General features: G+C 48.9%; 1 protein-coding gene across 4 annotated transcripts in view; it reads left to right on the top strand.

The window, feature by feature from the left end:
- Nucleotides 1-484: 484 nt before the first annotated feature.
- The window catches only part of LOC116947125 (uncharacterized), a 73,366-nt gene continuing 49,513 nt past the window's right edge, over nucleotides 485-24,337 (top strand). For 3 of the 4 annotated variants that reach the window (XM_032962545.2, XM_032962547.2, XM_032962548.2), the window contains exons 1-2: nucleotides 485-1,273; nucleotides 23,783-23,832. In XM_032962545.2, coding sequence (XP_032818436.1) covers nucleotides 1,096-1,273; nucleotides 23,783-23,832 — 228 coding nt within the window. In that variant the 5' untranslated portion in view covers nucleotides 485-1,095. Of the gene's footprint in view, nucleotides 1,274-22,976; nucleotides 23,495-23,782; nucleotides 23,833-24,337 lie in introns of those variants that run through there. The other variant, XM_032962549.2, reaches the window with a different exon arrangement.

Here is a 24,337-nt window from a genome sequence, read left to right on the forward strand (position 1 = left end):
TGTTATAGATGCTGTGTATGTTATAGATGCTGTGTATGTTGTAGATGCTGTATATGTTGTAGATGCTGTGTATGTTGTAGATGCTGTATATGTTATAGATGCTGTGTATGTTATAGATGCTGTATATGTTGTAGATGCTGTATATGTTGTAGATGCTGTAAATGTTATATATGCTGTATATGTTGTAGATGTCTTAAATGTTGTAGATGCTGTATATGTTGTAGATGCTGTATATGTTGTAGATGCTGTGTATGTTGTAGATGCTGTATATGTTATAGATGCTGTATATGTTGTAGATGCTGTAAATGTTATAGATGCTGTGTATGTTGTAGATGCTGTGTATGTTATAGATGCTGTATATGTTATAGATGCTGTATATGTTATAGATGCTGTATATGTTGTAGATGCTGTGTATGTTGTAGATGCTGTATATGTTATAGATGCTGTATATGTTGTAGATGCTGTAAATGTTATAGATGCTGTGTATGTTGTAGATGCTGTGTATGTTATAGATGCTGTATATGTTATAGATGCTGTATATGTTATAGATGCTGTATATGTTGTAGATGCTGTGTATGTTGTAGATGCTGTATATGTTATAGATGCTTTATATGTTGTAGATGCTTTCTCTGCTGTATGTTCTGTAGATGTGTAAGGTGGTACTGTTTCTGATGTCTGTGTTCGTGCACCTCTGCTGATGGAGCAGCAAAAGCAGAATCACCAAATAATTTGTTTGATCAACTCAACTTTGTTCTGCGATTTCAGCTTTACCAACGTTAAAGTCTCATCCATATTTGAGCGTTAGGGCACGGAAATGATGTAAATTTATTGTCACCCTCCACCACCCGACACGGACAGATAATTGCGTGACTTAACCCGAATATAAGTGATGGATCAATTGGTTATGGATTACGCAAAACTAAACTTTTACTTTCAACATGTTTTTCATTGATCAGATATGGCCCACTGAGCTGTGTAGCTCTTCCTCCGAAGCGAGCTGTTGATCACAAATTGTAGCTCGACCAAGTGGTGGCTTCTCATCGCCTTGATTTTTTATGGTAGCCAAATGATTCTAAACGCGCGTGTCTACGATGGATGATGTTGACTGTGAACTCTGACTTCGCGTGTCCACCTCGCGTGTCCACCTCGCGTGTTCACCTCTCCCCTTCTCTCCCCCCTCTCTCCCTCGCCACTGCAGTGGTGTACGAGCATCGGTCTCGGCTGGAGAAGTCGCTCCAGAAGGAGCGCCAGAGCCACAGGCGCACCAAGGACGGTGAGGCAGCTCGGGTTTGCGGTGTGATACAACAGAGACAAATATCCCCCGTGTAACCTCTAACAGACGGTTGGGGCAAGTGCTGATAGCGAGGAGCATCTTCGAAGACCTCCACTAATATACGTGCAGTGCGTGTTGCTTTGGGAAAGGAGGCAGTGTCAACTTCACTGGCAAATTATCTGAGTGTTTAGCCCAGCGTGTGGCTGATGCGTGCAATTAGTATGTCTGTGAGTGTCTGTGAGTCTGTGAGTGAGTCTGTGAGTGAGTCTGTGAGTCAGTCTGTGAGTCTGAGTGAGTCTGTGAGTGAGTCTGTGAGTGAGTCTGTGAGTCTGTGAGTGAGTCTGTGAGTGAGTCTGTGAGTGTCTGTGAGTGAGTTTGTGAGTGAGTTTGTGAGTCTGTGAGTGAGTCTGTGAGTGTCTGTGAGTGAGTCTGTGAGTGAGTCTGTGAGTGTGTCTGTGAGTCTGTGAGTGAGTCTGTGAGTGTCTGTGAGTGAGATTGTGAGTGAGTTTGTGAGTGAATTTGTGAGTCTGTGAGTGAGTCTGTGACTGAGTCTGTGAGTGAGTCTGTGAGTGTGTCTGTGATTGTCTGTGAGTGAGTCTGTGAGTCTGTGAGTGTGTTTGCGAGTCTGTGAGTGAGTCTGTGAGTGTCTGTGAGTGAGTCTGTGAGTGAGTCTGTGACTGAGTCTGTGAGTGAGTCTGTGAGTCTGTGAGTGAGTTTGTGAGTGAGTTTGTGAGTCTGTGAGTGAGTCTGTGAGTGAATCTGTGAGTGAGTCTGAGTGTGTCTGTGAGTGAGTCTGTGAGGGTGTCTGTGAGACTGTGAGTGAGTATGTGAGTGAGTCTGTGAATGCCTGTGAGTGAGTTTGTGAGTGAATTTGTGAGTCTGTGAGTGAGTCTGTGACTGAGTCTGTGAGTGAGTCTGTGAGTCTGTGAGTCTCTGAGTGAGTCTGTGAGTGAGTCTGTGAGTGTCTGTGAGTGAGTTTGTGAGTGAGTTTGTGAGTCTGTGAGTGAATCTGTGAGTGTCTGTGAGTGAGTCTATGAGTGAGTCTGTGAGTCTATGAGTGAGTCTGTGAGTGTGTCTGTGAGCCTGTGAGTGAGTCTGTGAGTGTCTGTGAGTAAGTTTGTGAGTGAGTTTGTAAGTGAATTTGTTAGTCTGTGAGTGAGTCTGTGACTGAGTCTGTGAGTGAGTCTGTGAGTGAGTCTGTGAGTCTGTGAGTGTGTCTGTGAGTCTCTGTGTGAGTCTGTGAGTGTCTGTGAGTGAGTTTGTGAGTGAGTTTGTGAGTCTGTGAGTGTGTCTGTGAGTGAGTCTGTGAGTGAGTCTGTGAGTGAGTCTGTGAGTGTCTGTGAGTGAGTTTGTGAGTGAGTTTGTGAGTCTGTGAGTGAGTCTGTGAGTGTGTCTGTGAGTGTGTCTGTGAGTGAGTGTGTGAGTGTGTCTGTGATTGTCTGTGAGTGAGTCTGTTAGTCTGTGAGTGTGTTTGTGAGTCTGTGAGTGAGTCTGTGAGTGTCTGTGGGTGAGTCTGTGAGTGAGTCTGTGACTGAGTCTGTGAGTGAGTCTGTGAGTGAGTCTGTGAGTCTGTGAGACTGTGAGTGAGTCTATGAGTGTGTCTGTGAGTGAGTTTGTGAGTGAGTTTGTGAGTCTGTGAGTGAGTCTGTGAGTGAATCTGTGAGTGAGTCTGAGTGTGTCTGTGAGTGAGTCTGTGAGGGTGTCTGTGAGTCTGGGAGTGAGTATGTGAGTGAGTCTTTGAGTGCCTGCGAGTGAGTTTGTGAGTGAATTTGTGAGTCCGTGAGTGAGTCTGTGAGTCTGTGAGTGTGTCTGTGAGTCTGTGAGTGAGTCTGTGAGTGAGTCTGTGAGTGAGTTTGTGAGTGAGTTTGTGAGTCTGTGAGTGAGTCTGTGAGTGAGTCTGTGAGTGTGTCTGTGAGTGAGTTTGTGAGTGAGTTTGTGAGTCTGTGAGTGAGTCTGTGAGTGTCTGTGAGTGAGTCTGTGATTGAGTCTGTGAGTCTGTGAGTGAGTCTGTGAGTGTGTCTGTGAGCCTGTGAGTGAGTCTGTGAGTGTCTGTGAGTAAGTTTGTGAGTGAGTTTGTGAGTGAATTTGTGAGTCTGTGAGTGAGTCTGTGACTGAGTCTGTGAGTGAGTCTGTGAGTGAGTCTGTGAGTCTGTGAGTGTGTCTGTGAGTCTCTGTGTGCGTCTGTGAGTGTCTGTGAGTGAGTTTGTGAGTGAGTTTGTGAGTCTGTGAGTGAGTCTGTGAGTGAGTCTGTGAGTGTCTGTGAGTGAGTCTGTGAGTGAGTCTGTGAGTCTGTGAGTGAGTCTGTGAGTGTCTGTGAGTGAGTTTGTGAGTGAGTTTTTGAGTCTGTGAGTGAGTCTGTGAGTGTGTCTGTGAGTGTGTCTGTGAGTGAGTCTGTGAGTGTGTCTGTGATTGTCTGTGAGTGAGTCTGTTAGTCTGTGAGTGTGTTTGTGAGTCTGTGAGTGAGTCTGTGAGTGTCTGTGGGTGAGTCTGTGAGTGAGTCTGTGACTGAGTCTGTGAGTGAGTCTGTGCGTGAGTCTGTGAGTCTGTGAGTGTGTCTGTGAGACTGTGAGTGAGTCTGTGAGTGTGTCTGTGAGTGAGTTTGTGAGTGAGTTTGTGAGTCTGTGAGTGAGTCTGTGAGTGAATCTGTGAGTGAGTCTGAGTGTGTCTGTGAGTGAGTCTGTGAGGGTGTCTGTGAGTCTGGGAGTGAGTATGTGAGTGAGTCTGTGAGTGCCTGCGAGTGAGTTTGTGAGTGAATTTGTGAGTCCGTGAGTGAGTCTGTGAGTCTGTGAGTGTGTCTGTGAGTCTGTGAGTGAGTCTGTGAGTGAGTCTGTGAGTGAGTTTGTGAGTGAGTTTGTGAGTCTGTGAGTGAGTCTGTGAGTGAGTCTGTGAGTGTGTCTGTGAGTGAGTTTGTGAGTGAGTTTGTGAGTCTGTGAGTGAGTCTGTGAGTGTCTGTGAGTGAGTCTGTGATTGAGTCTGTGAGTCTGTGAGTGAGTCTGTGAGTGTGTCTGTGAGTCTGTGAGTGAGTCTGTGAGTGTCTGTGAGTGAGTTTGTGAGTGAGTTTGTGAGTGAATTTGTGAGTCTGTGAGTGAGTCTGTGAGTGAGTCTGTGAGTGAGTCTGTGAGTGTGTCTGTGATTGTCTGTGAGTGAGTCTGTGAGTCTGTGAGTGTGTTTGTGAGTCTGTGAGTGAGTCTGTGAGTGTCTGTGAGTGAGTCTGTGAGTGAGTCTGTGAGTGAGTCTGTGAATGAGTCTGTGAGTGAGTCTGTGAGTCTGTGAGTGAGTCTGTGAGGGTGTCTGTGAGTCTGTGAGTGAGTATGTGAGTGAGTCTGTGAATGCCTGTGAGTGAGTTTGTGAGTGAATTTGTGAGTCTGTGAGTGAGTCTGTGACTGAGTCTGTGAGTGAGTCTGTGAGTCTGTGAGTCTCTGAGTGAGTCTGTGAGTGAGTCTGTGAGTGAGTCTGTGAGTGAGTCTGTGAGTCTATGAGTAAGTCTGTGAGTGTGTCTGTGAGCCTGTGAGTGAGTCTGTGAGTGTCTGTTAGTAAGTTTGTGAGTGAGTTTGTGAGTGAATTTGTGAGTCTGTGAGTGAGTCTGTGACTGAGTCTGTGAGTGAGTCTGTGAGTCTGTGAGTGTGTATGTGAGTCTCTGTGTGAGTCTGTGAGTGTCTGTGAGTGAGTTTGTGAGTGCGTTTGTGAGTCTGTGAGTGAGTCTGTGAGTGAGTCTGTGAGTGTCTGTGAGTGAGTCTGTGAGTGAGTCTGTGAGTCTGTGAGTGAATTTGTGAGTCTGTGAGTGAGTCTGTGAGTGAGTCTGTGAGTGAGTCTGTGAGTGTGTCTGTGATTGTCTGTGAGTGAGTCTGTGAGTCTGTGAGTGTGTTTGTGAGTCTGTGAGTGAGTCTGTGAGTGTCTGTGAGTGAGTCTGTGAGTGAGTCTGTGAGTGAGTCTGTGAATGAGTCTGTGAGTGAGTCTGTGAGTCTGTGAGTGAGTCTGTGAGGGTGTCTGTGAGTCTGTGAGTGAGTATGTGAGTGAGTCTGTGAATGCCTGTGAGTGAGTTTGTGAGTGAATTTGTGAGTCTGTGAGTGAGTCTGTGACTGAGTCTGTGAGTGAGTCTGTGAGTCTGTGAGTCTCTGAGTGAGTCTGTGAGTGAGTCTGTGAGTGAGTTTGTGAGTGAGTTTGTGAGTCTGTGAGTGAGTCTGTGAGTGTCTGTGAGTGAGTCTGTGAGTGAGTCTGTGAGTGAGTCTGTGAGTCTATGAGTAAGTCTGTGAGTGTGTCTGTGAGCCTGTGAGTGAGTCTGTGAGTGTCTGTTAGTAAGTTTGTGAGTGAGTTTGTGAGTGAATTTGTGAGTCTATGAGTAAGTCTGTGACTGAGTCTGTGAGTGAGTCTGTGAGTCTGTGAGTGTGTATGTGAGTCTCTGTGTGAGTCTGTGAGTGTCTGTGAGTGAGTCTGTGAGTGAGTCTGTGAGTCTGTGAGTGAGTCTGTGAGTGTGTCTGTGAGTCTGTGAGTGACTCTGTGAGTGTCTGTGAGTGAGTATGTGAGTGAGTTTGTGACTCTGTGAGTGAGTCTGTGAGTGTGTCTGTGAGTGTGTCTGTGAGTGAGTCTGTGAGTGTGTCTGTGATTGTCTGTGAGTGAGTCTGTTAGTCTGTGAGTGTGTATGTGAGTCTGTGAGTGAGTCTGTGAGTGTCTGTGGGTGAGTCTGTGAGTGAGTCTGTGAGTGTCTGTGAGTGAGTCTGTGATTGAGTCTGTGAGTCTGTGAGTGAGTCTGTGAGTGTGTCTGTGAGTCTGTGAGTGAGTCTGTGAGTGTCTGTGAGTGAGTTTGTGAGTGAGTTTGTGAGTGAATTTGTGAGTCTGTGAGTGAGTCTGTGAGTGAGTCTGTGAGTGAGTCTGTGAGTGTGTCTGTGATTGTCTGTGAGTGAGTCTGTGAGTCTGTGAGTGTGTTTGTGAGTCTGTGAGTGAGTCTGTGAGTGTCTGTGAGTGAGTCTGTGAGTGAGTCTGTGAGTGAGTCTGTGAATGAGTCTGTGAGTGAGTCTGTGAGTCTGTGAGTGAGTCTGTGAGGGTGTCTGTGAGTCTGTGAGTGAGTATGTGAGTGAGTCTGTGAATGCCTGTGAGTGAGTTTGTGAGTGAATTTGTGAGTCTGTGAGTGAGTCTGTGACTGAGTCTGTGAGTGAATCTGTGAGTCTGTGAGTCTCTGAGTGAGTCTGTGAGTGAGTCTGTGAGTGAGTTTGTGAGTGAGTTTGTGAGTCTGTGAGTGAGTCTGTGAGTGTCTGTGAGTGAGTCTGTGAGTGAGTCTGTGAGTGAGTCTGTGAGTCTGTGAGTGAGTCTGTGAGTGTGTCTGTGATTGTCTGTGAGTGAGTCTGTGAGTCTGTGAGTGTGTTTGTGAGTCTGTGAGTGAGTCTGTGAGTGTCTGTGAGTGAGTCTGTGAGTGAGTCTGTGACTGAGTCTGTGAGTGAGTCTGTGAGTCTGTGAGTGAGTTTGTGAGTGAGTTTGTGAGTCTGTGAGTGAGTCTGTGAGTGAATCTGTGAGTGAGTCTGAGTGTGTCTGTGAGTGAGTCTGTGAGGGTGTCTGTGAGACTGTGAGTGAGTATGTGAGTGAGTCTGTGAATGCCTGTGAGTGAGTTTGTGAGTGAATTTGTGAGTCTGTGAGTGAGTCTGTGACTGAGTCTGTGAGTGAGTCTGTGAGTCTGTGAGTCTCTGAGTGAGTCTGTGAGTGTCTGTTAGTAAGTTTGTGAGTGAGTTTGTGAGTGAATTTGTGAGTCTGTGAGTGAGTCTGTGACTGAGTCTGTGAGTGAGTCTGTGAGTCTGTGAGTGTGTATGTGAGTCTCTGTGTGAGTCTGTGAGTGTCTGTGAGTGAGTTTGTGAGTGCGTTTGTGAGTCTGTGAGTGAGTCTGTGAGTGAGTCTGTGAGTGTCTGTGAGTGAGTCTGTGAGTGAGTCTGTGAGTCTGTGAGTGAATTTGTGAGTCTGTGAGTGAGTCTGTGAGTGAGTCTGTGAGTGAGTCTGTGAGTGTGTCTGTGATTGTCTGTGAGTGAGTCTGTGAGTCTGTGAGTGTGTTTGTGAGTCTGTGAGTGAGTCTGTGAGTGTCTGTGAGTGAGTCTGTGAGTGAGTCTGTGAGTGAGTCTGTGAATGAGTCTGTGAGTGAGTCTGTGAGTCTGTGAGTGTGTATGTGAGTCTCTGTGTGAGTCTGTGAGTGTCTGTGAGTGAGTTTGTGAGTGCGTTTGTGAGTCTGTGAGTGAGTCTGTGAGTGAGTCTGTGAGTGTCTGTGAGTGAGTCTGTGAGTGAGTCTGTGAGTCTGTGAGTGAGTCTGTGAGTGTGTCTGTGAGTCTGTGAGTGAGTCTGTGAGTGTCTGTGAGTGAGTTTGTGAGTGAGTTTGTGAGTCTGTGAGTGAGTCTGTGAGTGTGTCTGTGAGTGTGTCTGTGAGTGAGTCTGTGAGTGTGTCTGTGATTGTCTGTGAGTGAGTCTGTTAGTCTGTGAGTGTGTATGTGAGTCTGTGAGTGAGTCTGTGAGTGTCTGTGGGTGAGTCTGTGAGTGAGTCTGTGACTGAGTCTGTGAGTGAGTCTGTGAGTGAGTCTGTGAGTCTGTGAGTGTGTCTTTGAGACTGTGAGTGAGTCTGTGAGTGTGTCTGTGAGTGAGTTTGTGAGTGAGTTTGTGAGTCTGTGAGTGAGTCTGTGAGTGAATCTGTGAGGGTGTCTGTGAGTCTGGGAGTGAGTATGTGAGTGAGTCTGTGAGTGCCTGCGAGTGAGTTTGTGAGTGAATTTGTGAGTCCGTGAGTGAGTCTGTGAGTGTCTGTGAGTGAGTTTGTGAGTGAGTTTGTGAGTTTGTGAGTCTGTGAGTGAGTCTGTGAGTGTGTCTGTGAGTGTGTCTGTGAGTGAGTCTGTGAGTGTGTCTGTGATTGTCTGTGAGTGAGTCTGTTAATCTGTGAGTGTGTTTGTGAGTCTGTGAGTGAGTCTGTGAGTGTCTGTGGGTGAGTCTGTGAGTGAGTCTGTGACTGAGTCTGTGAGTGAGTCTGTGAGTCTGTGAGTGTGTCTGTGAGACTGTGAGTGAGTCTGTGAGTGAATCTGTGAGTGAGTCTGAGTGTGTCTGTGAGTGAGTCTGTGAGGGTGTCTGTGAGTCTGGGAGTGAGTCCGTGAGTGAGTCTGTGAGTCTGTGAGTGTGTCTGTGAGTCTGTGAGTGAGTCTGTGAGTGTCTGTGAGTGAGTTTGTGAGTGAGTTTGTGAGTCTGTGAGTGAGTCTGTGAGTGTGTCTGTGCGTGAGTTTGTGAGTGAGTTTGTGAGTCTGTGAGTGAGTCTGTGAGTGTCTGTGAGTGAGTCTGTGATTGAGTCTGTGAGTCTGTGAGTGAGTCTGTGAGTGTGTCTGTGAGTCTGTGAGTGAGTCTGTGAGTGTCTGTGAGTGAGTTTGTGAGTGAGTTTGTGAGTGAATTTGTGAGTCTGTGAGTGAGTCTGTGACTGAGTCTGTGAGTGAGTCTGTGAGTGTGTCTGTGATTGTCTGTGAGTGAGTCTGTGAGTCTGTGAGTGTGTTTGTGAGTCTGTGAGTGAGTCTGTGAGTGTCTGTGAGTGAGTCTGTGAGTGAGTCTGTGAGTGAGTCTGTGACTGAGTCTGTGAGTGAGTCTGTGAGTCTGTGAGTGAGTCTGTGAGGGTGTCTGTGAGTCTGTGAGTGAGTATGTGAGTGAGTCTGCGAATGCCTGTGAGTGAGTTTGTGAGTGAATTTGTGAGTCTGTGAGTGAGTCTGTGACTGAGTCTGTGAGTGAGTCTGTGAGTCTGTGAGTCTCTGAGTGAGTCTGTGAGTGAGTCTGTGAGTGTCTGTGAGTGAGTTTGTGAGTGAGTTTGTGAGTCTGTGAGTGAGTCTGTGAGTGTCTGTGAGTGAGTCTGTGAGTGAGTCTGTGAGTGAGTCTGTGAGTCTATGAGTGAGTCTGTGAGTGTGTCTGTGAGCCTGTGAGTGAGTCTGTGAGTGTCTGTGAGTAAGTTTGTGAGTGAGTTTGTGAGTGAATTTGTGAGTCTGTGAGTGAGTCTGTGAGTGAGTCTGTGAGTCTGTGAGTGTGTCTGTGAGTCTCTGTGTGAGTCTGTGAGTGTCTGTGAGTGAGTTTGTGAGTGCGTTTGTGAGTCTGTGAGTGAGTCTGTGAGTGAGTCTGTGAGTGTCTGTGAGTGAGTCTGTGAGTGAGTCTGTGAGTGAGTCTGTGAGTCTATGAGTAAGTCTGTGAGTGTGTCTGTGAGCCTGTGAGTGAGTCTGTGAGTGTCTGTTAGTAAGTTTGTGAGTGAGTTTGTGAGTGAATTTGTGAGTCTGTGAGTGAGTCTGTGACTGAGTCTGTGAGTGAGTCTGTGAGTCTGTGAGTGTGTATGTGAGTCTCTGTGTGAGTCTGTGAGTGTCTGTGAGTGAGTTTGTGAGTGCGTTTGTGAGTCTGTGAGTGAGTCTGTGAGTGAGTCTGTGAGTGTCTGTGAGTGAGTCTGTGAGTGAGTCTGTGAGTCTGTGAGTGAGTCTGTGAGTGTGTCTGTGAGTCTGTGAGTGAGTCTGTGAGTGTCTGTGAGTGAGTTTGTGAGTGAGTTTGTGAGTCTGTGAGTGAGTCTGTGAGTGTGTCTGTGAGTGTGTCTGTGAGTGAGTCTGTGAGTGTGTCTGTGATTGTCTGTGAGTGAGTCTGTTAGTCTGTGAGTGTGTATGTGAGTCTGTGAGTGAGTCTGTGAGTGTCTGTGGGTGAGTCTGTGAGTGAGTCTGTGACTGAGTCTGTGAGTGAGTCTGTGAGTGAGTCTGTGAGTCTGTGAGTGTGTCTGTGAGACTGTGAGTGAGTCTGTGAGTGTGTCTGTGAGTGAGTTTGTGAGTGAGTTTGTGAGTCTGTGAGTGAGTCTGTGAGTGAATCTGTGAGTGAGTCTGAGTGTGTCTGTGAGTGAGTCTGTGAGTGAGTCTGTGAGGGTGTCTGTGAGTCTGGGAGTGAGTATGTGAGTGAGTCTGTGAGTGCCTGCGAGTGAGTTTGTGAGTGAATTTGTGAGTCCGTGAGTGAGTCTGTGAGTGTCTGTGAGTGAGTTTGTGAGTGAGTTTGTGAGTTTGTGAGTCTGTGAGTGAGTCTGTGAGTGTGTCTGTGAGTGTGTCTGTGAGTGAGTCTGTGAGTGTGTCTGTGATTGTCTGTGAGTGAGTCTGTTAGTCTGTGAGTGTGTTTGTGAGTTTGTGAGTGAGTCTGTGAGTGTCTGTGGGTGAGTCTGTGAGTGAGTCTGTGACTGAGTCTGTGAGTGAGTCTGTGAGTCTGTGAGTGTGTCTGTGAGACTGTGAGTGAGTCTGTGAGTGAATCTGTGAGTGAGTCTGAGTGTGTCTGTGAGTGAGTCTGTGAGGGTGTCTGTGAGTCTGGGAGTGAGTCCGTGAGTGAGTCTGTGAGTCTGTGAGTGTGTCTGTGAGTCTGTGAGTGAGTCTGTGAGTGTCTGTGAGTGAGTTTGTGAGTGAGTTTGTGAGTGTGTGAGTGAGTCTGTGAGTGTGTCTGTGAGTGAGTTTGTGAGTGAGTTTGTGAGTCTGTGAGTGAGTCTGTGAGTGTCTGTGAGTGAGTCTGTGATTGAGTCTGTGAGTCTGTGAGTGAGTCTGTGAGTGTGTCTGTGAGTCTGTGAGTGAGTCTGTGAGTGTCTGTGAGTGAATTTGTGAGTGAGTTTGTGAGTGAATTTGTGAGTCTGTGAGTGAGTCTGTGACTGAGTCTGTGAGTGAGTCTGTGAGTGTGTCTGTGATTGTCTGTGAATGAGTCTGTGAGTCTGTGAGTGTGTTTGTGAGTCTGTGAGTGAGTCTGTGAGTGTCTGTGAGTGAGTCTGTGAGTGAGTCTGTGAGTGAGTCTGTGACTGAGTCTGTGAGTGAGTCTGTGAGTCTGTGAGTGAGTCTGTGAGGGTGTCTGTGAGTCTGTGAGTGAGTATGTGAGTGAGTCTGTGAATGCCTGTGAGTGAGTTTGTGAGTGAATTTGTGAGTCTGTGAGTGAGTCTGTGACTGAGTCTGTGAGTGAGTCTGTGAGTCTGTGAGTCTCTGAGTGAGTCTGTGAGTGAGTCTGTGAGTGAGTTTGTGAGTGAGTTTGTGAGTCTGTGAGTGAGTCTGTGAGTGTCTGTGAGTGAGTCTGTGAGTGAGTCTGTGAGTGAGTCTGTGAGTCTATGAGTGAGTCTGTGAGTGTGTCTGTGAGCCTGTGAGTGAGTCTGTGAGTGTCTGTGAGTAAGTTTGTGAGTGAGTTTGTGAGTGAATTTGTGAGTCTGTGAGTGAGTCTGTGAGTGAGTCTGTGAGTCTGTGAGTGTGTCTGTGAGTCTCTGTGTGAGTCTGTGAGTGTCTGTGAGTGAGTTTGTGAGTGCGTTTGTGAGTCTGTGAGTGAGTCTGTGAGTGAGTCTGTGAGTGTCTGTGAGTGAGTCTGTGAGTGAGTCTGTGAGTCTGTGAGTGAGTCTGTGAGTGTGTCTGTGAGTCTGTGAGTGAGTCTGTGAGCGTCTGTGAGTGAGTTTGTGAGTGAGTTTGTGAGTCTGTGAGTGAGTCTGTGAGTGTGTCTGTGATTGTCTGTGAGTGAGTCTGTTAGTCTGTGAGTGTGTTTGTGAGTCTTTGAGTGAGTCTGTGAGTGTCTGTGGGTGAGTCTGTGAGTGAGTCTGTGACTGAGTCTGTGAGTGAGTCTGTGAGTGAGTCTGTGAGTCTGTGAGTGTGTCTGTGAGACTGTGAGTGTGTCTGTGAGTGAGTTTGTGAGTGAGTTTGTGAGTCTGTGAGTGAGTCTGTGAGTGAGTTTGTGAGGGTGTCTGTGAGTCTGGGAGTGAGTATGTGAGTGAGTCTGTGAGTGCCTGCGAGTGAGTTTGTGAGTGAATTTGTGAGTCCGTGAGTGAGTCTGTGAGTCTGTGGGTGTGTCTGTGAGTCTGTGAGTGAGTCTGTGAGTGAGTCTGTGAGTGTCTGTGAGTGAGTTTGTGAGTGAGTTTGTGAGTCTGTGAGTGAGTCTGTGAGTGAGTCTGTGAGTTTGTCTGTGAGTGAGTTTGTGAGTGTGTCTGTGAGTGAGTCTGTGAGTGAGTCTGTGAGTCTGTGAGTGAGTCTGTGAGTGTGTCTGTGAGTCTGTAAGTGTGTCTGTGAGTGAGTCTGTGAGTGAGTCTGTGAGTGTCTGTGAGTCAGTCTGTGAGTGAGTCTGTGAGTGAGTCTGTGAGTCAGTGAGTGTGTTTGTGAGTCTGTGAGTGAGTCTGTGAGTGTCTGTGAGTGAGTTTGTGAGTGAGTTTGTGAGTGAGTTTGTGAGTCTGTGAGTGAGTCTGTGACTGAGTCTGTGAGTGAGTCTGTGAGTGAGTCTGTGAGTCTGTGAGTCTCTGTGTGAGTCTGTGAGTGAGTCTGTGAGTGAGTCTGTGAGTGTCTGTGAGTGAGTTTTTGAGTGAATTTGTGAGTCTGTGAGTGAATCTGTGAGTGAGTCTGTGAGTGAGTCTGTGAGTGAGTCTGTGAGTCTGTGAGTGTGTCTGCGAGTCTGTGAGTGAGTCTGTGAGTGAGTTTGTGAGTGAGTCTGTGAGTGAGTCTGTGAGTGAGTTTGTGAGTGAGTTTGTGAGTGAATCTGTGAGTGAGTCTGTGAGTGTCTGTGAATGAGTTTGTGAGTGAGTTTGTGAGTCTGTGAGTGGGTCTGTGAGTGAGTCTGTGAGTCTGTGAGTGAGTCTGTGAGTGTGTCTGTGAGTCTGTGAGTGAGTCTGTGAATGAGTCTGTGAGTGTCTGTGAGTGAGTCTTGAGTGTCTGTGAGTGAGTTTGTGAGTGAGTCTGTGAGTCTGTGAGTGATTCTGTGATTGTGTCTCTGAGTGTGTCTGTGAGTCTGTGAGTGTGTCTGTTAGTCCGGCAAAACAACCCCCTACCTCCTCGCGGTGCCGGACGGGCAACTCTGTCGTGGACAGCGCTGTGGGTGATATCCAATTTTGATTGGCTCCTCCCCTCATGGCATATGTGTCCACCACAGGGGCTAAACGGGGGCTCTGGACGGGTGCGAGGGGCTGGTAACCCCTTCACCTTCAATTAATTACCACGAAACCACGAATTAAACTGAAATATGTAACAACTAAGCTTGTGCCGGAGGCCCCGGGGGGCCAGGCGTCTATGACGTCTCCTGGCCAAACCCCAATTGGCGGAGCCAGGAGATTGAATACCTACCCTCGGGGCTACTCCAGAAACAAGGAAAAGCCACTACGGGTGGCCACGTGGAATGTTCGAACGCTCACTGCAGAGGAGAGGCTGCCACTCCTCTGTCGGGAGCTGGACCGGTACCGCCTTGATCTATGCGGCATTCAGGAGGTCCGGTGGACCGGCTCTGGCTCCTGCCACCATGAGGGGTGGACAGTCCTCTACTCGGGGCAGCAGACTGGCAAACAACAGGGTGTGGGTCTTCTTTTGAACAAAAGAATGAAGGGGGCGTGGGAGCGTGGCGGTGAGGTGTGGGAAGCTGTAAGCCCCAGGCTACTTTGGGCTCGCCTTCCCATCAACCGGAGGCGAGGAATGGTGGTCGTGGTTACTTATGCCCCCACCGAAGATGAACATCCGTGGAGGGATGCAGGCAAAGCCGATGAGTCAGATGCCTTCTATGACCTCCTGTCACAGGTGCTGGCTAAAGTGGCCCCTCGGGATAGAGTCATCATGTTGGGTGACTTCAATGCCCGAGTTGGTCATGATACTGGCACCTGGTCTGGAGTGATTGGAGGGCATGGGCCAGATCAGCTCAATAACAACGGTAGGAGGCTGCTAGATTTTTGTGCAGCCCATGGGCTTGTAATTACCAACACGCTGTTCCGGCATCGGCGCATCCACACAACATCATGGATGCATGCCGGGTCCAAGCAAGAACATCTGCTGGACTACATAGTGACGGACCAGCGAATACGAGCCCATGTCCTTGACACCAGGACCTACCGTGGAGCTGATCTGCCCTCTGACCATCGACTAGTCATCTGTAAGATGCGCCTGCCATTCTTCCACTCCGGTGGTGGGTGTACACCCAGGACCCCATTCCAACCTAAAGTGGCCTGGTCTCAGTTATCTGATGAAAGTTGCAAGCGAGAATTTCATCATCGCTTGCGGCTCGGGTTGGCATCGTCCCCGACTCCTCCTGATGTCGAGGGTAAATGGGCGAGGTTTAGGACTGTGACTCATGCAGCTGCAATGGCTGCTTTGGGTACACGGTCCAGACCTCCCCAGACACCCTGGCTGACAGAGGAGTTGTTCAGGATGGTTGAGAAAAAGCGACAGGCCCACTGTCATCGGCTACAGAATCCCACGTCAGAGAATGAGGAGGCTTACCGCAGCCTTCGCTCGGAGGTTCGGAGAGCCGTGAGGCGCTGCAAGGATGGGTGGTGGTCGCGGGTTGCTGAGGAGATGGAGTCTGCCTCAGTGGCCCGTGATCACAAATCTCTATTTAACTCCATCAAAAAAGTAACCTGCAGCGCCACACCTATTACCATCATTAGGGGAAAAAACGGTGATCCAATTTCCGACCCCCAGGAACAGGTTCGCAGATTTGCTGAGCATTTCTGTGGGGTCCTGGGGGAGGTAAAATCCCTCAGCCAGGAAAACATCGTGGCACAAAGTGAGGATGACCCTGCTGAGGCTGCGGTGCCTCAAATATTGGATGAAGTCACCCCCTGTGAGTGGCTGGCTGAGGTGCCATCTGCTGAGGAAGTATTGAAGGCGATCCGGAGTCTGAGACCAGGAAAGGCAGCGGGCAGAGATGATCTCCCAAGCGAAATGCTGAGGGAGGGTGGCGTTTGTGCACAGACTGCCCTATATGACATCATAACAACAGTCTGGACCACTGGACGGGTTCCGCAGGATTGGAAGGATGCCCTGGTGGTCCCCCTTTTTAAGAAGGGGGACCGCACAGACTGTAGCAACTACAGGGGCATCTCACTCCTCAGTGTGCCGGGAAAGGTCCTGGCAAGGATTATTCAGCATCGCCTTGCCAGGCACGCTGAGGAGAGGCTTGCGGAGCCCCAATGCGGTTTCAGGAAAGGGCGGTCCTGCACAGATGCCATATTTTCTGTCCGTCTGCTACAGCAGAGGTGTAGGGAATTCCAACAAGACCTACATCTCTGCTTTATTGACCTGGTCAAGGCCTATGATACTATCAGTAGGCCTGGGCTCTGGGTCGTTCTTCGTGCTTTTGGAGTACCTGACCCTCTGCTCACGATCATTAAGGACCTTCATGATGGTGAGCGGGCCCGGGTAAAACTACGTGGCCGGGAGTCAGAGCCATTCCCTGTACACCTTGGGGTGCGACAGGGATGTCCTCTGGCTCCCACATTATTTAACATCTATTTTGACCACGTAGTTCGTGAAGCCTGCAATAGCTGTACTGGGGGAATCTCCATATGGTACAGATATAATGGGAGGCTAATCGATGCCCGGGTGCGGTCAAGGGATGGCTCCCTATTGCTCAACCACGTTATGTATGCTGATGATTTGGTAATAGCTGCTCAGTCAGAGGAGGAGTTGGAGACGCTGCTGCTGAGACTGGAGCGTGCCACTAAGAGGTGGGGCCTTACCATCAGCCCCACCAAAACTAAGCACCTGCCTGGGTATTTTGTACCATCGGACACTCCACCCCCACAACTCCCAATCGGTGATGGGGCAGTTGTGGAGAGAGTGGAGCGTTTCCCATACCTGGGCAGTGTGCTTATGACTGGCTCCAGTTTAACAGCAGAGGTCTCACTCCGAATCAGTCGAGCGGCAATATCTTTTCATCGGTTGCGTAACGCTGTGTGGAAGCTACCTGGTCTGTCGCTCTGCACTAAGCTTCACGTTTTCTCGGCCACGGTCATTCCCTCCCTTCTCTACGCTTGCGAAACGTGGACCCCCCTAATGGAACATCTTCACCGGTTAGAAACATTTAGGCTGGCCTGCCTACGATCCATCCTGGGTTTAACCAGACTGGATTGTGTGAGGAGCTCACAAATCCTTGAAAGATCTGGGCAGGGTCCCGTCGGTGAGCTCCTCCGGCAGGCAAGGCTGCGATGGCTGGGTCACGTAGCTCGCATGCCCAGCCACCGCATGTCGAAACAGCTTTTGTTTGGCCGGTTTGAGGGGGCTAAGCGGGCGCGGCACGGGCTAGAGAAGAGATGGAGTGATGTGGTACAGGAGGACGTGGAGCTGAGTGGACTTGCCGATGACTGGTACCAGCGGTGTCAAGATCGGCCTCTGTGGAGGAGGCTCGTGAAGGATGCTACTGGGCAGTTGGAGGCAGTCGCCCTCCAACAACAACGGAGGGCGGAGGAGCGACGCTCACAACAGCGAGCGGAGCGCCGGGTGGCTAAAGCACAGCAGGTTGGCACAGTAGGGGGCACAGGTGGTGCATCAGCCAGTCTTCTCAGTCAGTCGACCCGTGGCACCTGGGTCTGCCCCGTGACCTCCTGCCAGCGGGCGTTCGACACTTCACGTGGCCTCAGGGTGCACATAGCCTGGCACAAGCGTCGTGGTGACGTCACCGCCACTTAGTGGCGAATGGCGGTTGTTGTTGTTGTGTCTGTTAGTGAGTGTGTGAGTGTGTATGTGAGTGAGTCTGTGAGTGCGTCTGTGAGTAAGTCTGTGAGTCTGTGAGTGAGTCTGTGAGCGACTCTGTGAGTGAGTGAGTCTGTGAGTGAGCGGTGGTGTTGTGGTTAGTACGCTGCGCTACGACCCTGGCGGTCCTAGTTCGATTCGTGCTCACAGCCAACATCAGTGATGATTATCTGAACCCGTGCTGGGCCTCCCTTAGGCCGACCCAAATGAGTACCTGGTGCAGTGTGTAAACATCACCACTGGGGAGACAAAAGCGGCCGGGCGTAGCGATGGCCACCCTCCCCCTCGTGTGCTGTGCCGGCTTTGTTTAGGTGCTCGCTAACAGCACTTGCCCCAATAGTCTGTTCAGGCTATACGGGGGATCTTTGTCCTTGAGTGTGTGAGTGTGTGTGTGAGTATAATTTCGGGGATTTATTAAGGAAGGGATTAGACCCACAGTTTGATATTTAATCTGGCTCCGTGTTGTAATCTCCAGTGGGGAGGACGGGAGGCACCACTTTTAGGAGAGGGATCTGCGTGGCCGTGACTTTTGCGTCCCAGCAGCCTCGAGGTTCGTTTAATCCTCCCCTGGCGAGAGATGAAACGAGGCCCCCCGCCGCCTCTGTCGCCCCTCGAGGGCCCCCCTCGAGGCCCCCCCCTCACCCCCGCTGTGCCATTGTGGCGGAAGCAGAGACCGTGGCCACGTCACAGTTAGACGCGGGTGAGAAATGCTGCAGCTGCTGCTGAATGAATACAGCGATGACAACAACAAGAACCACTCTCTCAACACGTTCGGCAGCAACACTGCGGCTTTTAAAAATAAATGTATAATAGGTGACGTTTCAGGCAATGGCACTTCTTCACGATGTTGTTTTTTTTGTAAGTTTGCACCACTTCCAATGCAGTCTAACAAACAACCGCAAAAAAAGCCAAGCATGCATCACGTTTGGGATTTCTGAGCGATGTACCGCAGTGGTGGAAATGTGAATGTGGAATGTCAGCTGGGAAGCGGCTCTTCGTCCTGCTGTAGCCCCACGGTCTCTGCAGAGTCCCCTCTGCAGGAGACATCGTGCTGTAGGAATAGGAAAACCGTTCTGAGAAGTGTCGCTTCAAGTTTCAAGTTCTCTTTTGTTTAACCTGGCGGCGAGAACTCGAGAGACCCCGGAATGGAAGAGTTTCATTTGCAAGTGACCTGGGTGACAAAAGTAATAACAACGTAAAACGAAGTGCGTCTGTACACGTCTGTTCAACTTCTTTTGCACCGTATATGTAGTCAGCCGTGGTAATCGGAGGTGCGGCGGAACGACAGAAAACTAAACACAAAAATACATTCTAAAGAAATTAGTTTTCAATCTAGATCATTTAAAAGCGCAAGGCTCCAGTGGTTTCCTAATATCGGAAGGCAGAGCGTTCCAGACGGCCGCAGAAGCGCATCCAAAAGTGCCGCGCGATGCAGTGACCGTCTTTGTTCGATTGTTAGCCAAAAGCTGCTGCGAGGATGATCGGAGTTCGCGTGATGGTTTATGCTGCTTGAAGAGATCAGCGAGGTATTGTGGTTAATTTGTGGCGACCTCACAATGTGTTTGTTCGGCAACAGGAAGCCAATGGAGCTCGGCGAGCACCGGGCGGACATTGTCAGGTGTGCTCATTTTTAATCTGTGAGAGAGAGAGAGAGGAGTTGGGATCCATTTTCTCTCCCATGCAAATTCCTCAATACTTTTCATAGGACACCAATGCGGATTGCTTTTAAACGTTGCTTTAACGACGACGGCGGATATAAGGACAGGAACTCGATCCGGAATACAATGACTCTTAAAGAGTTTTGGAATTTTGATTTAAAGCTTTCGTGACTGCAGGGATTCATATTCTTGGTTCTTTCGGTAAAGTCACCTAGGAGGGAAACAATAAAATAATAAGAATAGAAAACAATAAAATTATCACGACGTTTCGACTGCAACACAAGCAATCATCATCAGGTGTGAAACCCACAGCAAGAAAATTTGAAAAAAGTGGCAGGTTTTTTTAACGTTAGCACCACGGAGAGCGATTTGACAGTTTGTTCAGATGTGATTCCGGACATACAGTACCCTGGCGTCTACAAACTAAGTTGCCTCTGTGGTAGTAGTTACACAAAGCAGACCTGAAACACGGTAGGACCAACACCTCGGCCGTGGCAGATCATTGTTATAATTCAGTAGGCTCACATGACATTGACTTCTCCAAGACAGAGGTTCTTTGCAAGCCATCTGGCTACCATGAGAGATTCGTTGATGAGGCTATCCACATATAGAAACACAGAGACAATTTCAACCGAGAAGATGGATTCTGGCTTAGCAATCATTGGAAGGATTTGATAAACCATTTCGGGTCTTAATTGATTGATCACGCTTAAGGTGGCTTTCAGACCGCATCCATTATTTTTCGTCTCCCCCCTCCTCTTTTCCGAACATAGATGGACTCGTCCATCTCAACAAACTGTCAAATCGCTCTCCGTGGTGCTAACGTTAAAAAAACCGCCACTTTTTTCCAATTTTCTTGCTGTGGTTTTCACACCTGATGATGATTGCTTGTGTTGCAGTCGAAACGTCGTGATAATTTTATTGTTTTATATGTTTATTATTTTATTGTTTCCCTTCTACGTGACTTTACCGAAAGAACCAATAATAAGTTTTGGAATGTATTATCTATGCCTTGATTTGTTACGCATAGTGTGTCAGACATGGTCGCATCTTGCAGTACCCGTCAGAACAGGTGCCAAAGAATATTGTACACGCTGCAGCTTGCTGAGTACAGCATTCAAGCAAATGGAATTCAGGAATAAACAGAACTGGGGGCCAAAATTCGGACTATGGTCAATCAATTATTTTTTAAACTGGGTTTTATGGTCAAATTTTTAAATTAATATATATTTTTTGATTAAAAAAATGTGTTGTGCATCGTTTTGCCATGCAGTCTTCATTGGCCTGTTTGGGGCTGGGTCCAAAAAAATTGGGTGTTGGGGGGCGATGAGGAAGAAAAATCTTTGGGGTTGACGAATCTCTGGGGACTTAATGCGAACGGAGAGCGAAAATAAGCATTGAAGCGTGCACGTGAGAGGTGGAGTAACATTGAATGAGTCACTGGAGCGCGTGCCGCTGGGAGATTGGTAGACAATAGAATGAGGGGTAACAGCAGCCCCGTTCTACCAGTTGCACCTGTGGGCCAGGCACGGAGTCCTCTGGGGGATCCAGAGGGCTGCGGGGCCGAGGGCGAAGCCTGGCCACGCTGGGCAGGACATAAGGCGAGCTCAGACTCAGTCGGAGCTCGCGCCTGCGATCTGGAATGCAATTCGTCGTACCGTCGTCGTCGTCGTGATCGGCACTCTCTTCAAGCTGTGGGTCTGGGAGCATGTTGGCTGTCCCGACTCGGTTTGTGGTTATCCCCTAAGGCTGTGAAGGCCGTTATAAAAGAGAGTACCTCCTACTCGTGTCTGTGAATTGGTACACTACAGAGGTCATAAAATATTGTAAAAAAAAATTGCACTGATCACATTTAGCAATTTTCCCACAGAGCGGCAGCCCACCAGGGCGTTTTCCCTGTGGCCTGTCCCGGCCTTCCGTGAGACTCTCGTGGGCCTCCGTTACACAAAGGCAGAGCGAATGGTGTGAGTGTAACCGTTACAGCTTCAGCTGGACCATTCAGCTGCAGTAGGCGTTGAGTTGTAATATATTTTTTAAAGATAGTCGGATTATTACACAACTCTTTGTTGCATTTGGCGTTGCACAAGTTACGTCTGCACGCGTGTCAGACGCCCGTTTGTGTTTTTTTTGCGTGGCTTTTTAGGTTATGTAATTTCGCGATTTGCAGTAACCAAAGGACACGGTTAACATTTAAACTTAAGTCCTCTCCACAATGTTGATTTCCTCCACGGGACTGGCTGGTGCCGTGATCATTTGGCCTCGTCTGGCAATGGCGCCCAGCATCTATTCAACGCCTCCTGCGTGGGTTCCTCGGAATATTTATTTTATTGTGAAGGAGGAATCCGATGAGCAATCAAGCTCTTTTTCACAGATGTTCCTGTAGGCCTCTGGCGAGCCCCCCGCGAGTCTTCTGCCCCCCCCCATCCCCCGCCGCCCCCTGCTGTGCGCTATGGTTGCTCTACTGCCAATGAGATCGTTCTTTTAATTGGTGACTTTTGTTATGACGCGAGGACGGGAATGCTATGGAGAGACACGCGCACCACCACCACGTCTCACCACACCAGACACGCGCACCACCACCACGTCTCACCACACCAGACACGCGCTCCACCACCACCACCACGTCTCACCACACCAAACACGCGCTCCACCACCACGTCTCACCACACCAGACACGTGCTCCACCACCACGTCTCACCACACCAGACACGCGCTCCACCACCAACCTCTCACCACACCAGACACGCGCACCACCGCCACGTCTCGCCACACCAAAACACGTGGCGCGCACGGCAGCAGAGCGTGTGCCTCAGTTTCTGTTAACGCTAATCGCGCTTCTTACACTCAAGGGATATTTGCCACTGGAACCGTGCGAGCGAGGTGTGTTCGCGGTCCGACGTGAAGAGTGGATGCTCTCTGTGAGGCAGCTCACGATGATGTCTCCATAGTCACATCCTCTCACGTAAACATGTCCATCATTTACATTATGAGACCTCTTTTGCCAGTAACAAGATATAGGAATAGGTTTTACCCTTTTAACTGGCACAAAAACTGACACCTTTATTCAAGGCATCATGTTTGCAATAACCACAACACAAGCAGTCAAAATGCAAACAAAAAAGACAACTCTGATAATAATATGCACTGTCCTTGAACTTGATTGGTCCACACCCGAGACGGCTTTTCTTAGAGCCTAGTCTCCATTGGTGTTGGACCAGAATACGCCAAAAGGCGTACAACTCAAAAACAGCGCACTATGCTCACCCCGAGCCCTCAATACTCTGATAGTGCGCTGTTTTTGAGTTGTACGCCTTTTGGCGTCTTCTGGTGCAACACCAATGGAGACTAGGCTCTAAGAAAAGCCGTCTCTGGTGTGGACCAATCAAATTCAAAGACAGTGCATATTATTATCAGAGTTGTCTTTTTTTGTTTGCATTTTGACTGCTTGTGTTGTGGTTATTGCAAACATGATGCCTTGAATAAAGGTGTCAGTTTTTGTGCCAGTTAAAAGGGTAAAACCTATTACTATGTCCATCATTCCCGTGTAGCCCCCACCCCCAGGCTATGCAATGCTCTTCCACGCGATATCAGGATCTTTCAGAGTATGAGGAATTTTTTAAAAAATGCGTCTTAAAACCTGTTTATATACGCTTCCGCTCATTAAACTTTTAGTTAATTTAGAAAATTGATAATGAAAAAATGCATTATATAATTACATGCTGAGTGTCTGCTGCTGCTGTGTCCTGTAGAGCGCTTTGAGATTCTTGATGAAAATTGCTATATACATGGAATTATTCACATTTTTATATTCTCGTGCGGTGCGGAAATTAAAGTGGAGAGATATTTTTTGTTTTGCGTTGATGTTATTGTTGCGCGTTAAAACCATATTTTGTATTGCGGCAAACATTTTTCGATCTTTATAACCAATTAAAATATTGAGCAAACGATCTGGTGCTGATGCTGTCGCGCTGCACTGTTAGCGGTGCACGGACAACAGCATCAACACTGCAGCCTTAAACATATCAAAATATATACATATATAACCGGCAACGTTTCGGGCAATGGCCCTTATTCATAGCACATGTTGTTGTTGCTTTTGTTGACGAACTTGTTCATGAATTATTGACCTTCATGGTCTTGCCCCACCATATCTCGCTATTCTGTATCTTTCTATGTCGCCTTCTCGCCCTCTACCGTCTCAATCTTTGCTCTCTCTTTGTTCCTCCTCCTTGTACTCAATCCACGCTGTCGCTCTCACTCTTCTCCCACACCCTCTTCACTGGAACAAACTTTCCCCTCCACATTAAGCTGTCACCTTCGCTAAATTTTTAACAATAAGCTCACTTATTGTTACCCCTAGCTCACCCCACGACCCCCCTTAATCTCCCACTCATAATCACCGCCACCGTGACTGTTCCCTCTTCATATTCTCATTACACGGCTGCCACTTATTCACCTCGTTCATTTATTCCATTCCTCATCATTCACTATCATCAATTTTGTTTTCACCGAATTCACGCATCACAGATTCGCCCCCGTTGCTTCCTCTCGGCTATTTCATGCACCTTCTCTACACCATTACATTCACACACACGCTGTTGTTGTTGCACCGTTGTTAATTCCTTGTAAAACGCCGTGGTCAAGATACAATTAGATTCACAAACTTGGGGCTACCTCTCATGAACTTGCTGGGTATCAGCATAGAGGGCTTCTTGCACGGCCGTTCACAAGCCAGGTGGCCTGGGAACGGGTCGGGGTGCTTTGTAAAGGCACCTGGGGGTGCCTTTCCACACCTTGAGCTCACCGCTTCCAACAGCAGTGCCTGCCCTAGGCACTCAGCACTCCGCAGCTTGTCCCACCCACCGTCGTGTCCCTCTCTGACGGGCGGTTTCAACTCGTCCGGCCAACTTGTTGCATGGTGCCCTTTGAACTGCTTAATATTTATCTTGAGCCACGTTGCAGTCCTCTCTCTCTCTCTGACCAACTTCTACGATTCTCATTGTGGCTGATTCCCATTGTGGCTAATTCACGTTGTGGCTGATTCCCATTGGCATTTAAAATAACTTTCGGAGAAGGCGATTGTCCTGCACACAACCTTTTTGGCGATGGTTATAGCAACGCACACAGCAATAACAACACACAAAGCAACAACCACGCACACAGCAATAACAACAACACACAAAGCAACAACAAACACACTTGAGAGCGTGATCGCGACTCTAAGGAACTTCTTACCCATTGTTAATGTCGGCGTCTTTATATCCACTTCTGAATAACGAGCCGTGCATTTGGGCAAGTTTGTTTCTTACGCTGATTTCGGCGTGACCCCTGAACGCGGCGTAGGGTGTGGGGAATTCGGTACTCAAGGTGTGCGCTGTCCGTTCGTGTGCCGACAGACTACAGCGCGTTCAAGGTGGCTTCCCGAGAGCAGATGGAGGTCCAGAAGGTACCGAGCTGCGTCGAGAGTGGCCACTGGCGGCGCGGGTTCCCCGAGTTGCCCGTTCGTCAAACTTCACAATCGGGGTCTGGCTGTTTTTCCCCTCTCTCTTGCTTCTGGGAACTCGCCTGTGATTGTCCACTCGAGAGACTGCTGCTCCACCACTGTAGACATGCGGAAGGTTGGCGGAAATTTCACGGGCTCACTGGAGACACGGACACACTGGAGACACGGACATACTGGAGGCAGGGGCACACTGGAGGCAGAGACACACTGGAGGCAGGGGCTCACTGGAGGCAGGAGCTCACTGGAGACACGGACACACTGGAGACACGGACACACTGGAGACACGGACACACTGGAGGCAGAGACACACTGGAGGCAGGGGCTCACTGGAGGCAGGGGCACACTGGAGGCAGGGGCACACTGGAGGCAGGGGCTCACTGGAGGCAGGGGCTCACTGGAGGCACGGACACACTGGAGGCAGGGGCACACTGAAGGCAGGGGCTCACTG

Source organism: Petromyzon marinus, chromosome 29 (genome assembly GCF_048934315.1).
Source record: "Petromyzon marinus isolate PM22_M1 ecotype Great Lakes invasive population chromosome 29, UKy_Petmar_22M1.pri1.0, whole genome shotgun sequence".
Taxonomy (NCBI): Eukaryota; Metazoa; Chordata; class Hyperoartia; order Petromyzontiformes; family Petromyzontidae; genus Petromyzon; species Petromyzon marinus.